This window comes from Elephas maximus, chromosome X (assembly GCF_024166365.1).
Source record: "Elephas maximus indicus isolate mEleMax1 chromosome X, mEleMax1 primary haplotype, whole genome shotgun sequence".
Taxonomy (NCBI): Eukaryota; Metazoa; Chordata; class Mammalia; order Proboscidea; family Elephantidae; genus Elephas; species Elephas maximus.
In genome coordinates this window covers 157,277,633-157,292,042 of record NC_064846.1, presented here as the reverse complement: position 1 = coordinate 157,292,042, position 14,410 = coordinate 157,277,633, and the positions used below count along the sequence as shown (strand labels likewise).

Genomic DNA, 14,410 nt, shown 5'->3' with positions numbered 1-14,410 from the left:
ATTCATGGAAACACTTAGATACCTTTGAAGAGCTGCCATTCTTTTTAATACGGTATCTTCTGATGATCAGAGCAATATGTGTTCATTTGAAGAAAACATACAGAAAAGTAAATACACAGAAAAGGGAGAGAAGAAACAATAACTCGTATGAAATTCTACCATTTAGAGATAAGCAGTGATTCTTTGAACAACTTCTAAATGAAAATTTGGGTCTAGAGGCAGGTGTGTATGCATATATGTGGTTTTTTTTTTTTTCATTTGGCATCAAGTCAATTCTGACTGATGGTGACCCCATGTGTGTCAGAGTAGAACGGTCCTCCAAAAGGTTTTCAGTGGCTGTTTTTTTCAGTAGATTGCCAGGCTTTTCTTCTGATGTGCTTCTGAGCGGACTTGAGCTGCCAACCTTTTGGTTAGCAGCGGAGCATGTTAACTATTGGCACCACCCCTTGCTATTCAAAGTGTGCTGTATGGAACAGTAATACCAGCAGCATTACATTGGGCCCTTGTTAAAAATACAGTTCCCAAGCCCCCTCCTTCACAGAGTCTGATATAGTAGATCTTGGGTGAGGCCCAGGAATCAGTTTTTCTTAATCGTGATTTAGGTGAAAGTTTATAGCTCAAGTTAGTTTCTCATACAAAAATTTATACACACACTGTTATGTGACCCTAGTTGCTCTCCCTATAACGTGACAGCACACTCCTCCTTTCCACCCTGGGTTTCCTGTGTCCAGTCCATTCAACCAGCTTCTCTCCCTTTCTGCCTTCTCATCTCGCCTCCAGACAGAAGCTACCCACTTAGTCTCATGTATCTATTGAACTAAGAAGCACACCTTCACAAGGATCATTTTATGTCTTATAGTCCAGTCTAATCTGAAGAGTTGGCTTCAGGGATGGTTTTAGCTCTGTGTTAACAGAGAGTCCAGAGGCTATGTCTTCTGGGGTTCCTCCAGTCTCAGTCAGACCATTAAGTCTGGTCTTTTTATTAGAATTTGAGTTCTGCACCCCACTTTTCTCCTGCTCCATAAGGAACTCTCTGCTGTTTTTCCTGTCAGGGTGGTCAATGGTGGTAGCAGGGCACCATCTAGTTCTTCTAGTCTCAGGCTGATGGAGTCTCTGGTTTATGTGGCCCTTTCTGTCTCTTGGGCTCATATTTTCATGGTGTTTTCGGTGTTCTTCATTCTCTGTTGCTCCTGGTGGATTGGAACAAATCAATGCATCTTAAATGGCTGCTCGCTAGCTTTCCAGACCCTAGACGCCACTCACCAAAGTGGGATGCAGAACATTTTCTTAATAAACTTTAAGCCAGTTGACCTAGATGTCCCCTGAAACCAGGGTCCTTAGACCCTGCCCCTGCTCTTCTGTCCCTTGAAATGTTTGGTTGTGTTCAGCAAACTTCTTAGCTTTTGGTTTAGTCCAATTGTGCTGACTTCCCCTGTATTGTGTGTTGTCCTTTCCTTCACCTAAGATAATTCTTGTGTACTATCTAGTGAATTCCTCTCTCCCTCCCTTCCCACCCTCGTAACCATCAAAAAATGTTTTCTTCTGTGTTTAAACCTTTTCTTGAGTTGTTATAATAGTCCTTTTGCGACTGACTAATTTCACTCAGCATAATGCCTTCCAGATTCGTCCATGTTATGAATTGTTTTGTGGATTCATCATTGTTCTTTATCATTGTGTAGTATTCCATTGTGTGAATATGCCATAATTTGTTTATCCATTCATCTGTTGATGGACATCTAGGTTGTTTCCATCTTTTTGCCATTGTTGAGTGTGCTGCAGTGAACATGGGTGTGCATAAATCTATTTGTGTGAGGGCTCTTATTTCTCTAGGTTATATTCCAAGGAGAGGGATTGCTGGATCGTATGGTAGCTCTATTTCTAGCTTTTTAAGGAAGCACAAAGTTGATTTCCAAAGTGGTTGCACCATTTTACATTCCCACTAGCAGTCTTTGTACAACCTCTCCAGCATTTATTATTTTGTGTTTTTTGGATTAATGCTAGCCTTGTTGGGGTAAGATGGTATCTCATTGTAGTTTTGATTTGCATTTCTCTAATGGCTAATGATCATGAGCATTTCTTCATGTATTTGCTAGCTGCCGGAATTTCTTCTTTGGTGAAGTGTCTGTTCATATCCTTTGCCCATTTTTAATTGGGTTATTTGTCTTTTTGTGGTCGATCTTGTAGATTTTAGAGATTAGACCTTGATCAGACATGCAGTAGCCAAAAATTTTTTCCTGGTTTGTAGGTTGACTTTTTACTCTTTTGGTGAAGTCTTTGATGAGCATAAGTGTTTGATTTTTAGGAGCTCTCAGTTATCTAGTTTCTCTTCTGGTGTTTGTGTATTGTTAGTAGTGTTTTGTATTCTGTTCATGCCATGTATTAGAGCTTCTAGCATTGTCCCTATTTTTTCTTCCATGATCTTTATCATTTTAGATTTTATATTTAGGTTTTCCATCCATTTTGAGTCAGTTTTTGTACATAGTGTGAGGTATGGGTCTTATTTCAATTTTTTTTCAGATGGATATCTGGTTATGCCAGCACCATTTGTTAAAGAGACTGTCTTTTCCCCATTTAATGGACTTTGGGGCTTTGTAAAATATTGGCTGGTCATAGGTGAATGAATTTATGTCTGGATTCTCAATTCTGTTCCATTGACCCATGTATCTGTTGTTGTACCAGTACTAGGCTATTTTGACTACTGTGGTGGTACAGTAGGTTCTAAAATCAGGTAGTGTGAGGCCTCCCACTTTGTTCTTCTTCTTCAGTAATCTTTTCTTATCCGGGGCCTCTTCCCTTTCCGTATGAAGTTGGTGATTTGTTTCTGCATCTCGTTAAAAAAAGTCATTGGAATTTGGATCAGGATTGCATTGTATCTGTAGATCGCTTTGGGTAAATTGACATTTTCACAATGTTGAGTCTTCTATCGATGAGCAAGGTATTTTTCCACTTATGTAGGTCTCTTTTGGTTTCTTGCAGTAGTGTCTTGTAGTTTTCTTTGTACAGGTCTTTTATGGCTCTCATTATATTTCTTCCTAAGTATTTTATCTTCTTGGGGTCTATTATAAATGATACTGACTTGGTGATTTCCTCTTCAAAGTTCTCTTTGTTGCTATAGAGAAATCCAAAGGATTTTTGCATGTTTATCTTGTATCCTGATAGTTTGCTGAAATCTTCTATTAGTTTCAGTAGTTTTCCTGTGGATTCTTTAGGGTTTTCTGTGTATGAGATCATATCATCTGCAAAAAGAGATACTGTTACTTCTTCCTCACCAATTTGGATGCCCTTTATTTCTTTATCTAGCCTAATTGCTCTGGCTAGGGCCTCCAGCACAATGTTGAATAACAGCGGTGATAAACGGCATCCTTCTCTGGTTCCTGTTCTCAAGCGGAAATGCTTTCAGACTCTCTCCATTTAGGATGATGTTGGCTGTTGGCTTTGTATAAAAAAAAAAAAAATTTTATGCCCTTTATTATGTTGAGGAATTTTCCTTCTATTCCTATTTGCTGAGAGTTTTTATCATGAAAGGGTGTTGGACTTTGTCAAATGCCTTGTCTGCATCAATTGATAAGATCGTGTGGTACTTTTCTTTCATTTATGTGATGGGTTACAGTCATTGTTTTTCTAATGTTGAACTATCCCTGCATACCTTATGTGAATCCCACTTGGTCCTGGTGAATTATTTTTTTGATATGCTGTTGAATTCTACTGGCTAGCACTTTGTCGAGGATTTTTGCGTCTATGTTCATGAGGGATATTGGTCTGTAATTTTCTTTTTTTGTTGTGTCTTTATCTGGTTTTGGTATCAGGGTTATGCTGACTTCATAGATTGAGTTTGGGAGTATTCCGTCCTTTTATATGCTCTGAGATACCTTTAGTACTAGTGGTGTTAGCTCTTTGAAAGTGTAGTAGAATTCTCCAGTGAAGCCACCAGGGCCAGGGCTTTTTTTTTTTGTTGTTGTTGTTAGTTTTTTTAAATTACCTTTTCAATGTCTTCTTTTGTTATAGGTTTATTTAGTTGAGGAAATGGTATTTTTAACAAGTGCCCTAGAAGGGTCTTATGATTAAGTTTTGGGGGAAATCACAGCATTAGAAGACTTGTTTTTAAGTACTTTCTAACTCTGAAACACCGTAAAATATGACCCTAATGATTTTCTACTCATATTTCATTGAGTTACTTGGCACGTTTAAAAAATTTTGGTGGTAATTTCAGTTGGAAGATGATGTTTGCCATGTTATATATTCATTCTTTAACATCTAATGAGCTAATTTCTTTTAGTGTCTGTGTTACGTTCAGTTGTAAGGTAGTAGGTACTTTTGGAAATTGCATTAATTTGATTTCTCAAGAAGCCTAATGTACAGCCAGGGCATAGATTGGGCTTTGGTTTACTGTATTAGAAAAAATCATCTATATGGTAATGACTATACTTTAGAATTGCAGGACCTTTCTTAACAAAAGGGACCAGGAAGGACTGTGATTAGAGGAATATTTTAATCTGGTTCTTGTCCAAATTGTAACTTGGACAAATATAAATATAGTGAATGACAATAGAAGAAAATACAGGTAGAAAGTTACCTGCAGACATTATTTACATATAAAGCTTCATTTTAAAATAAAGACAAAAACAGATCTCTTTCATATAGTTGTTTACTGCCTGTCTTAGTCATCTAGTGCTGCTGTAACAGAAATACCACAAGTGGATGGCTTTAACAAAGAGAAATTTATTCTCTCACAGTCCAGTAGGCTAGAACTCCAAATTCAGGGTCCCAGCTCCAGGGGAAGGCTTTCTCTCTCTATTGGCTCTGGAGGAAGGTCCTTGTGATGCATCAGTCTTCCTTTGGTCTGGGAGCATCTCAGCACAGGAACCTCAGGTCCAAAGGGCACTCTCTGCTCCCAGCACTGCTTTCTTGATGGTATGAGGTCCCACTGTCTCTCTGCTAGCTTCTCTTTCTAATATCTCAAGAGAGATTTGCTTAAGACATTATCTAATCTCGTAGATCTGATCAATATAACTGCCCCTAATCTGTCTCATTAACATCATTGTGATAGGATTTACAACACATAGGGAAATCACATCAGATGACAATATGGTGGACAATCACACAATACTGGGAATCATGACCTAGTCAAGTTGGACAGATATTTTTGTGGGACACAGTTTAATCCATGATACTGCCCAGTGATCAATTGTATTCTGTGAGATTTCCAGACAGTACATAAATCTTGAGAATATTGATAATAATACTTTATTTGCATAGCACCTAACCAAAAAACCCAAACCTGTTGCCATGGAGTCAATTCCAACTCATAGTGACCCTATAGGACAGAGTAGAACTGCCCCATAGAGTTTCCAAGGAGTCCCTGGTGAATTCAAACTGCCAACCTTTTGGTTAGCAGCAGTAGCACTTAACCACTATGCCACCAGGGTTTCCATAGCACAGTTAAGTTTTTTTTTTTTTTTTTTTACATTGCTAATCACGTTTGATCCTCACTTGTGTGGCATTGCAAGAGTGGTCAAGGAGACGTTCTCCTGGGTTCCCATAGAGTTGTCATGGCAATCAAAGAAGGTATTTTATCATCTCTCAAATGCAATACAAATATAAACCGGCATTAATTGAGAATGGGGCAACTAACATTTCTTAAAAAAAAAAAATTCATGTTGCTCTCTTGGTGGTGTGTTCTCTCCAGGACTGCTTTGCTTTCCTGTACTTTATTTTTTGCTATTTGGCGAAATTACCATTCTGCTGAAAATGCGTCTCAGGAAAAAAAAAAAAAGAGTGATTATGTGTTATTTTCAAGGACTATTGCTGAGTCTGATTTTTGTTTTGTTTTTTTGATATATCTGAGCATTAGGTGGCAGTGATTCAATCATTATGGTCATATCTGCTCCCGGCATGGTAATGTTAACACTCCAGAGTGGCATACCACAGCGTCCTGTCAGTATATTTATGCCACATGGAGAAACTCATCAGTGCCATTGTCTCACTGAGTGAGCTTCCCCGCATTCCACCTTCCAGCTCTCATGGGTCTAGTTATGCTGTTGTCAGATAGTAATGGTTTGGCCATGAAGTCCTCACACACTATTCTTTTTTTGTACACACAGATTTCTGTGAAGTGCAATTGTCGGATTGTTTTGGGGGCTGTGGGACTGGCCAGGGGGTCTTTGCTGGATTAGAGGTGTTACTTCATCCCTGTGTAGGCAGTGAAAACCGCACAGACTTTAGAGTCAGAATCACCTGGACCTGGTTTAGTATCTATCCCTTATTACCAACCCATTGCTGTTGAATCCATTTTGACTCATAGTGACCATATAGGACAGAGTGAAACTGCTCCATAGGGTTTCCAAGGCTGTAATCTTCACGGAAGCAGACCATCACATCTTTCTCCCATGGAACAGCTGGTGGTTTTGAACAACCGACCTTTCAATTAGCAGTCAAGTGCTTTAACCACTGTGCCACCAGGGCTTCTTTCCCTTATTACAGTGGTTCTCAATCTTGGCTGTGCATTGGAATTAGCTGGGGAGATTTAAAGACAATGCTTATACTGGGTCCCACCCTAGAGATTCTGATGTAATTGGTCTGGGGCAGCCTGGGCATCTAGACTTCTAAAGCTCTCCAGTTGAATCTATGAAGGTTGAGACCCACTGACTATGATTGTGAGGAGTTGCTTAATGGTTCTAAGCCTCAACTTTTCTTACATGCCAAATGGGTATAATACTATCTCTTCTATAGTGATGAGGGTTACAGATAATGTGAGATGCCTACCTAGTATGATTTTAGGGGAGCTGGAAAGGCCTGCACTTCTAAAACCCCAACATACATCCTCCATTCTGTCTCTTCCACTGCAGCCATCAGGTCCCATTCTAACCACTTCCCCAGTTAGTCTGGCTCATCACTGTCCTGTCAAGAGAATCTGTTTTGAATTCATTAGAGACATTTGCTGGCTGTTGACCTTCTAATCCGCACCTGTGGATCCAGCATAGCTCTCACAGCCAGCAAGCAGTATTTTGAGACCAATGAACATGCAGACCTTGTGCAAGGGTCAGGATCTGACTGTTCTAGACACTGGGACTTGGTTGCTGCCTGTATCTCCCCAACGTAGCTGGCTTCCCCGTTCACCTCCTCAAATGACGGCCCTGCTCACCTTCTCCTCCAACATTTCAGCTTATTCCCCCATTATTTAGCCTGTTCAGAATTCATGTTCCTGCATCACATACAAAAACCTTCCAAACTTTAGGCACACCTCAAGCCTTGTCCCTCCCATGGGGCCTACCAGTATCCCCCAGTTTGAGGTGTGCCTCCTTCAGTGAGGTGTCTGGCACACACTTCATGTGCCTCTCTTTGGGATGTTAGGGGCCGCCAAATCAGTATTTATGCACTTGCCTTATCTCCCCTGCTTAGCTGAAAGTTTCTGGAGATCAGGAACTATATCTTTCTCACCTTTTCATCTCCCCAGTACCTAGAACTAATAGTACATATCTGGGTACTCAGGGGGTGTTGGGTGAGTGAACAAAAGACGGATCCCTTATGCACATACAGCGTGTCTCTTAAATTAAAAAAAACTGATTATACCAACAGCCCAAATCTGAAGTCATGTGTCTCCAACTAAACTCTTTAAGTTCTCTGACTGTAGGGCTGGGTTCCTATTGCTTTACATTCCTCATGGCACCTGGCATAATACTTGGCCAACAGGAAGTGCTCAATGAACACTTCTTGTCTGGCTCAGGAATAGAGGTGTGAACTCAAAAGCTCCAAAGGAATGACTGAAAACCACATACTTATTGTAGTGGTCTCAACAGAGCATGGATGAGGGCTGGGTGTTACTGGTTAGAGCAGTGGTTTCCAAAGGGAATTGTGCATACCCCAACATAACCCACTGGGTCCAAGACAATTTTAGAACTTTTATGTATCTTTGTATTTTTATTGGAAACACTGGTAGCATAGTGGTTAACAGCTAAGGCTGCTAACCAAAAGGTCAGTGGTTTGAATCCACCAGGTGCTTCTTAGAAACCATATGGGGCAGTTCTACTTTGTCCTATAGGGTCGCTATGAGTCGGAATCAACTCGATGGCAACGGGTTTGGTTTTCTGGTTTTGGTATTTTTATTTAAAAGATAATTAGGTTTTATTGAGTTCTAATCTGTCTGTACATGGGCATGGACCCTTCATGTGATGCATACAATGCACATGATGGGGGAGGTGTCACCCTCACTTGTTTCACTTGGTATGTTGAAAATAATGTCGAACAATTTACAGTATCTGTAGGTTTATGAATTTTATTATCTAGTTTAAACTAGGAGCCCTGGTGGTACAGTGGTTAAGCGTTTGGCTGCTAACTAAAATGTCGGCAGTTCGAATCCACCAGGAGCTCCTTGGAAACCCTATGGGGGCAGTTCTATTCTGTCCTATAGGGTCACTATGAGTTGGAATTGACTCGACGACAACGGGTTTTTAACGGATTAGTTTAGACTAATCCTCACAAAATGGACAAGTGGCTTAAAAAACTCTTGCTTAGAAACAGAAATCAAAGCTATTATTAATAATGTAAACACAAGTGAATGGCAAGAAAATAGCCAAAGTGACCTTCTTCCCACTCTAGTACACCATCTTGGTTAGCCAGATGACCAGGTAAAAAAACAATGGTGGTCTAAGCAGATCTGATGAGAATATGGTCCAAAAATTTTGAAATCATCAAGAAGACTATTTGAAATGTGGATTTACATCCACTGTTGTCATTGTATAAACCTAATCCGATGTGGATAATGTGTCTTGTAGAATTAACTAATGGTGCTTGAAGGATTAACTAACGGTAAAAAAATTTTTTTTTCTTTTTTCCTCGTCTTTCTAAATTTCTATTTCTGTATTTGTTTAAAAATAGCCCTAATATATTTGTCCGTTAGTGTATCTCCATATAAATTAAAAAATATATACATATTTTGGATATATATGCTGAAAAATATTTTACTTGAGAGGAGTGCATGTCTTCTAGGTTAGAGCGCCATGCAGTCAAGGGCGTGGGTTGTTCTCCATGGGCCAGCTAGCTTTGCCATGTCACACTGCTCTCACATGGCTAGCTGACCCCAGAGCCTTCTCAGGAATGTGTGTTATTAATCACCATGGTAACAGCACAGCTGGGAGGGGATGGGTCATTAAAAATCCATCATCACTATTAAGTTAGAAATGAACTTAGATCACACATCCTTCTGAGGTCAGGGCATGTTTTGCTTATAGAAAAGGCAACACTAGCAGATTTTTAACAACATGTATTATGGCCATTACATGAGTGTATGGCATCGTTCGTATATTTGGAAGTGAATAATGACAAAAAAAAAATTCTAGAACCTACTCTTTGGCAAGCATTTTATCATTTATTTTAACTTCACAATAACCCTAGCAGGTAGTGACCACCCTTGTTGTATGATAAGGAAAGGTAAAATTCAGTCTAAGTGACATGCTCAAGGTCATATACGTAATCAGTATAGAACCAGGGTACAAATCTAGATAATTGGTATTAGCAGATATCTTGCTGTTTGTTTATAAGAGGCAAAGAGTACATTTGCATTTTATGAAGTCACTTAATAATGGGAAGGTATTGACAATTTCTAGACATGGAAGGCTGAGCAACAGCAGACTTTATGCCTTTAGAGGGAAAGCAAAATGTTTACTCTGAGGCCTGGGGTTGGAATCTTCATTTCATCTGTCTGGATTAGGTTGTGAAAAGCAAGCCAATTTTGGACACTTTTGGTTGAGCTTATTGACATTGTATCATCTTAATGTCATTTTCTCAAGTGAAAGTTCTGTGTTTTTGCATGACCAAGAGGTTCCTCTGGTGGAGCTTTGCCAACAATTTTTCCCAAGGTGCTCTGCAGAGCCAGAGCATCAGGTATGGACCTAAAATACAATAAATGCTCATCTCTCTCTGTTAACAGGACCATTGCCAACTATTTGGTGTGGAGGATGGTTTATTCCAGAATTCCAAACCTTAGCAGGCGCTTTCAGTATAGGTGGCTGGAATTCTCAAGGGTAAGTTTAAGGAGATGGCAATGTTACATCACTGGATAACTTTACATGCTGGAACAACCTGTCTATGAACTGATCCAAGGAAAATCAGCTTTACGGATTGAACAGAGGGAGTTTTACGTTCCAAGCTCTACTTTTTGTTTGTTGCTTTCTTTCTTTCTACTGAGGTATAACTTACATATAATAAAGTACACCACTCAAGCTCTACTTTGATGGGACAATATAAAGGTATTTAGGATAATTCTTGGGGCCATCACATTGCTTTCAAACTCTCTCCCTCTTAACAACTTATTTCCATTTCTCTTTAGCATTTATAGCTGGGTCACTGTGATTATAGTTACAATATTTCTTAGTGATATACTTGTAACTGTCTTTTATTTTCAATATTCTGAATATCAAAATGTACTTGATATACATAATAGACGGTAGTTCCATCTTTACTTTTGGGGTAGAGTTTTGTCTTTAACTCTGCCTAGATCTTCAATCTTTGAGCCTGTCCTAATTCTGCTAGGCCAAATGGGCCTAAACTAAGTCTCCTCTGAGCCCTTGCTCAACTGCCTGAAATGCTTTTCTTCATCCCCCTCGCCTGGCTCTTCGATCCTTACTTCTCTCCCATTCTTGTTCTGCTCTTAACTTACATAGATGTTACTCTTTTCTCCTTTGTTTTTGAGGCTTCTGTCTGAATAATTCTCCAATGTCCACCACTAGAGGGCTTAAGGGTTTTGTGACTTGTTTTTTTTTTTTTTGGTGATATTTTAAGTTTTAAAGCTTTCTTTTAAGATTTTAAGTTTTCTTTCAATTTAAAATTAAGCGAATGGTGAATCTTATTACCTATGATTTCATCAAACAGATGTTTTAGAGAGATTCTGAGTGTGTCATTACTCTTGAGGAGTAACTCAGTCATTTCGAATATATTTGGGCCCTATAAATTCACTAGAACATTAAGCTTTAGAGACAACAGCATAAACTGACTATATATATTTAGGTTATATCAAAGGGTTAAGCTGGAAGAAAGTAGATTTTCTGTGTGTGCGTGTGTGCATGCATGTGTATTTTTAACTCCTATGGATCACATAAAAGATGGTATCCAGCTGCTTTCCACCCCCACTGCGAAGAAAATAAGAGAGAGAGGTGTAAGAAGAAGTGTGTGAAAATTTGAGGTTAGGTATGAGGGGATGTTTCTTGAGTGTGAAGTGCTAAATATAATATTGAATTGCCAAAGACGGTTGTAGGATCTCTTTCTCTAGAGGTTTTAAAAATAGATTCATTTCTTAGCTGTGAGAGGGGTTGTGCTACCGGAAAGTAGAGGAAGAACAGATGAACTTCAGTGTTAATCCTGTTTGCTCTGTACAAATAACCTCTACCTAAAATCATGCAAGGAGCTCTTCAGGCCACCATTCACAGGCATCCCTCTCACTGCCTGCCTTCGCATTGCATTTTGAGCCCTCCTCCAGCCCCCCCCCCCACCTCAAACCTCCAAGGGCAAGTTAAACTCTGTTTATTTCTCTGATTTTGTCCACAAGAGTAAACCTTTGAGCCTTCCAAGTCCTGCTTTGGGACCTCTTCACTTGTTTACAAAAAAAAAAAAAAATTTTTTTTTAATGGTGTGATTGAGACAGATAGGGAAAAGTGTTTACATCTGTATTTCACTTGGTTACCAGTGTGTTCTTTGCTATGACACATTGTAAATATGTTCCCTGGGTTGTGCATACTAGTCTACATTATCCTGGTCTGCCTTGGGAGTGTACTACCCAGAGCAAGGAAACTCCCTCTAGGCAGGAACTGTGATAGTTCCCATTGATTCTAGACTCTTCCTGGTAGAACTTTAGTTCTCAGTAGATGTTAAATATTCTATGAGCACTTGGACAGCATCCCCACATCCCCACATTGTCAAAATCCCGTGGTTTAATGGGAAAGATTGGAAGAAGAGGAGAAATACATCATTGTTCACTGTTAAAACATTTTCATCTGATTTCACCTTTGGCTCTATGATCTGACCCAGGTATACAGGTTAGAGTGTGCCATGTTTTGTAGACTGTGTTTTCTTTAGGTTGTTTGAATTTTCTTTATCTCTAGGTTTTCTCCCAGGTGAAATTCTATCTGAATCAATTATCTCCCACAGGTAATCCAGGGGACCACAACTTTGTTGCCTCAGTGGGACAAATGTGTAAACTTTATTGAAAGCGCCCTACCTTATGTTGTTGGAAAAATGTTTGTGGATGTGCACTTCCAGGAAGATAAGAAGGAGATGGTAAGTCCTACTCCCTAGTTGATGAAGTTCAAATTGCTAGGCCAACGTCAGCCTTCCAGCTCTTCAAGGCATGAGTTTAGATAACAGCTTTGCTTCCGAGAGGAATTCCTGCAGTACTGTTTTAACTAAAAACTCAAACATACACATATTGTACACAGTAGTCATGAAAATTAAGGAATCTTAGAAGTGAGAAAACCAACATGACACCATGCCTCATAAAGTCAGAATCTATCTTGGAGAAGTCAAATGTGTGAACTTAATGCTTAGGGAAAGAGAGGGCCCTAGATCATTTTATGATTGGGTATTTGAACTTATCTTTTGTAATTAAAAAAAAAATTTTTTTAATTACAGAAGATAGAGGTTTTCTATCAGGCCCCGTTGTTTTAGAGATGCAAAAACTGGAGACCCAGCGATGAAAGGACTTGGAATGTATTTAACAACTATTAACTGGCTCAGAAATAGAAATAAAATGCAACTTTCTTCTCCTTTTCTTATATCATACTGTTTTCCTAAAAACTTCAGAGGGGTGACATTTAACTGCACAGAAAACACTCTGTAGCTATTTTTCTCACAAACAAACAAAAAACTCTTTGATTTTGTAAATTTCTAACCGTATATAAAAGTAGAAAGAATAGTGTAATGAACGTCCGTATACCTATTGTCTGTGCCTATTTTTAATTGCTGTAAGGGGATTAATGATCCAGCCAGATACATCAACTAATAAAAGCTGAGATTTAATTTCATTCATTTATTCTACAAATAATTATTGAACACCTATTATATGCCAAGCACTGTTCTAGGCACTTGGGATACAGCAGAAAACAAAACCAAGATCCCTGCCCTCACTGATTTTACATTCTAATGGGGAGGGGGAACAGACAATACAAAATAATGTGATACATAAATTAACAAGTGTGCTCAAAGACGATAAGGACTCTGGAAAAAATAAAAGGTAGATCAGGGTCAAGAGCAATTGGGGGTGTTAGAGGGGTATGTACGGGCAGTGGGGTTGTAGGATTAAAATAGGATAGTCAGGGAAAGCCTCAATGTGAAGATGACATTTGGCAAAGATTTGAAGGAGGTGAGAATTAGATGTGGTGAATATCTGAGAGAAGGGTGTTCTGGCAGAAGGAACAGCCAGTGCAAAGCCCCTAAGGCAAGAATGTGCCTGGAGTGGTCCAGGAATAGCAAGGAGGCCGTGTGGCTGGAGCCAAATGAGCAAAGGGGAGGGGCAGTGAGATCAGAGTGGTAACAGAGGGGTGGTGGGATTTTGTAAGGTCTTGTAGGCCATTGTAAGAATGTTAGGTCCAGGTTGTTGAAATGGGAAGCTATTGCAGGGTTTTGAGCAGAGGTCTGGCATGATCTGACTTATGTTGAAAGGGTCACTCTGGCTGCTGTGTTGAGAGAGACTGTAGAGGGTCAAGGATAAAAGCAGAGAGATCAATTAGGAGACTATTGGAGGGACCTGGCCAGAGATGATGGTGGCTTGGACCAGGTGGTAGCAGTAGAAGCCATGAGAAGTAGTTGAATTCTATGTACATTTTGGAGAGTACCAAGAAAACCAAACCAGTTGCTGTCGAGTCAATTCCGACTCATAGCGACCCTACAGAACAGAGTAGAACTGCCCACAGTGTTTCCAAGGAGTACCTGGTAGATTCACACTGCCAACCTTTGGTTAACAGCTGAATTCTTAACCACTATGCCACCAGAGTTTCCTTTTGGGGATTAGAACCAAAATAATTTGCTGACAGAGTGGATGAGGGATCTGAGAGTAAGAGAGTTTTTGAGTCTGAGTAAATGGAAGCATGCTTTTATTTTATTTTTTGTTTAAACCTTTTTTTAATTGTACTTTATTTTTTTTTTAGATGAAGGTTTACAGAACAAACTAGTTTCTCATCAAACAGTTAGTATACACATTGTTCTATGACATTGGTTAACGACTCCATGACATGTCAACGCTCTCCCTTCTCAACCCTGAGTTCCCTATTACCAGCCTTCCTGTTCCTTCCTACCTTCCAGTCCCTGCCCCAGGGCTGGTGTGCCCCTTTAGCCTTGTTTTGTTCCATGGGCCTGTTTAATCTTTGGCTGAAGGATGAACCTCAGGATTGACTTCATTACTGAGCTGAAAGGGTGTGTGTGGGGG

At 39.6% G+C, this 14,410-nt stretch overlaps 1 protein-coding gene across 3 annotated transcripts in view; it reads left to right on the top strand.

The window, feature by feature from the left end:
* Window positions 1–14,410, top strand: part of PHEX (phosphate regulating endopeptidase X-linked) — a 243,611-nt gene that overhangs the window by 98,447 nt on the left and 130,754 nt on the right. For all 3 annotated transcript variants that reach the window (XM_049871405.1, XM_049871406.1, XM_049871408.1), the window contains 2 exons: window positions 9,926–10,019; window positions 12,139–12,267. In XM_049871405.1, the coding sequence (XP_049727362.1) occupies window positions 9,926–10,019; window positions 12,139–12,267 (223 nt within the window). The remainder of the gene's footprint in view (window positions 1–9,925; window positions 10,020–12,138; window positions 12,268–14,410) is intronic.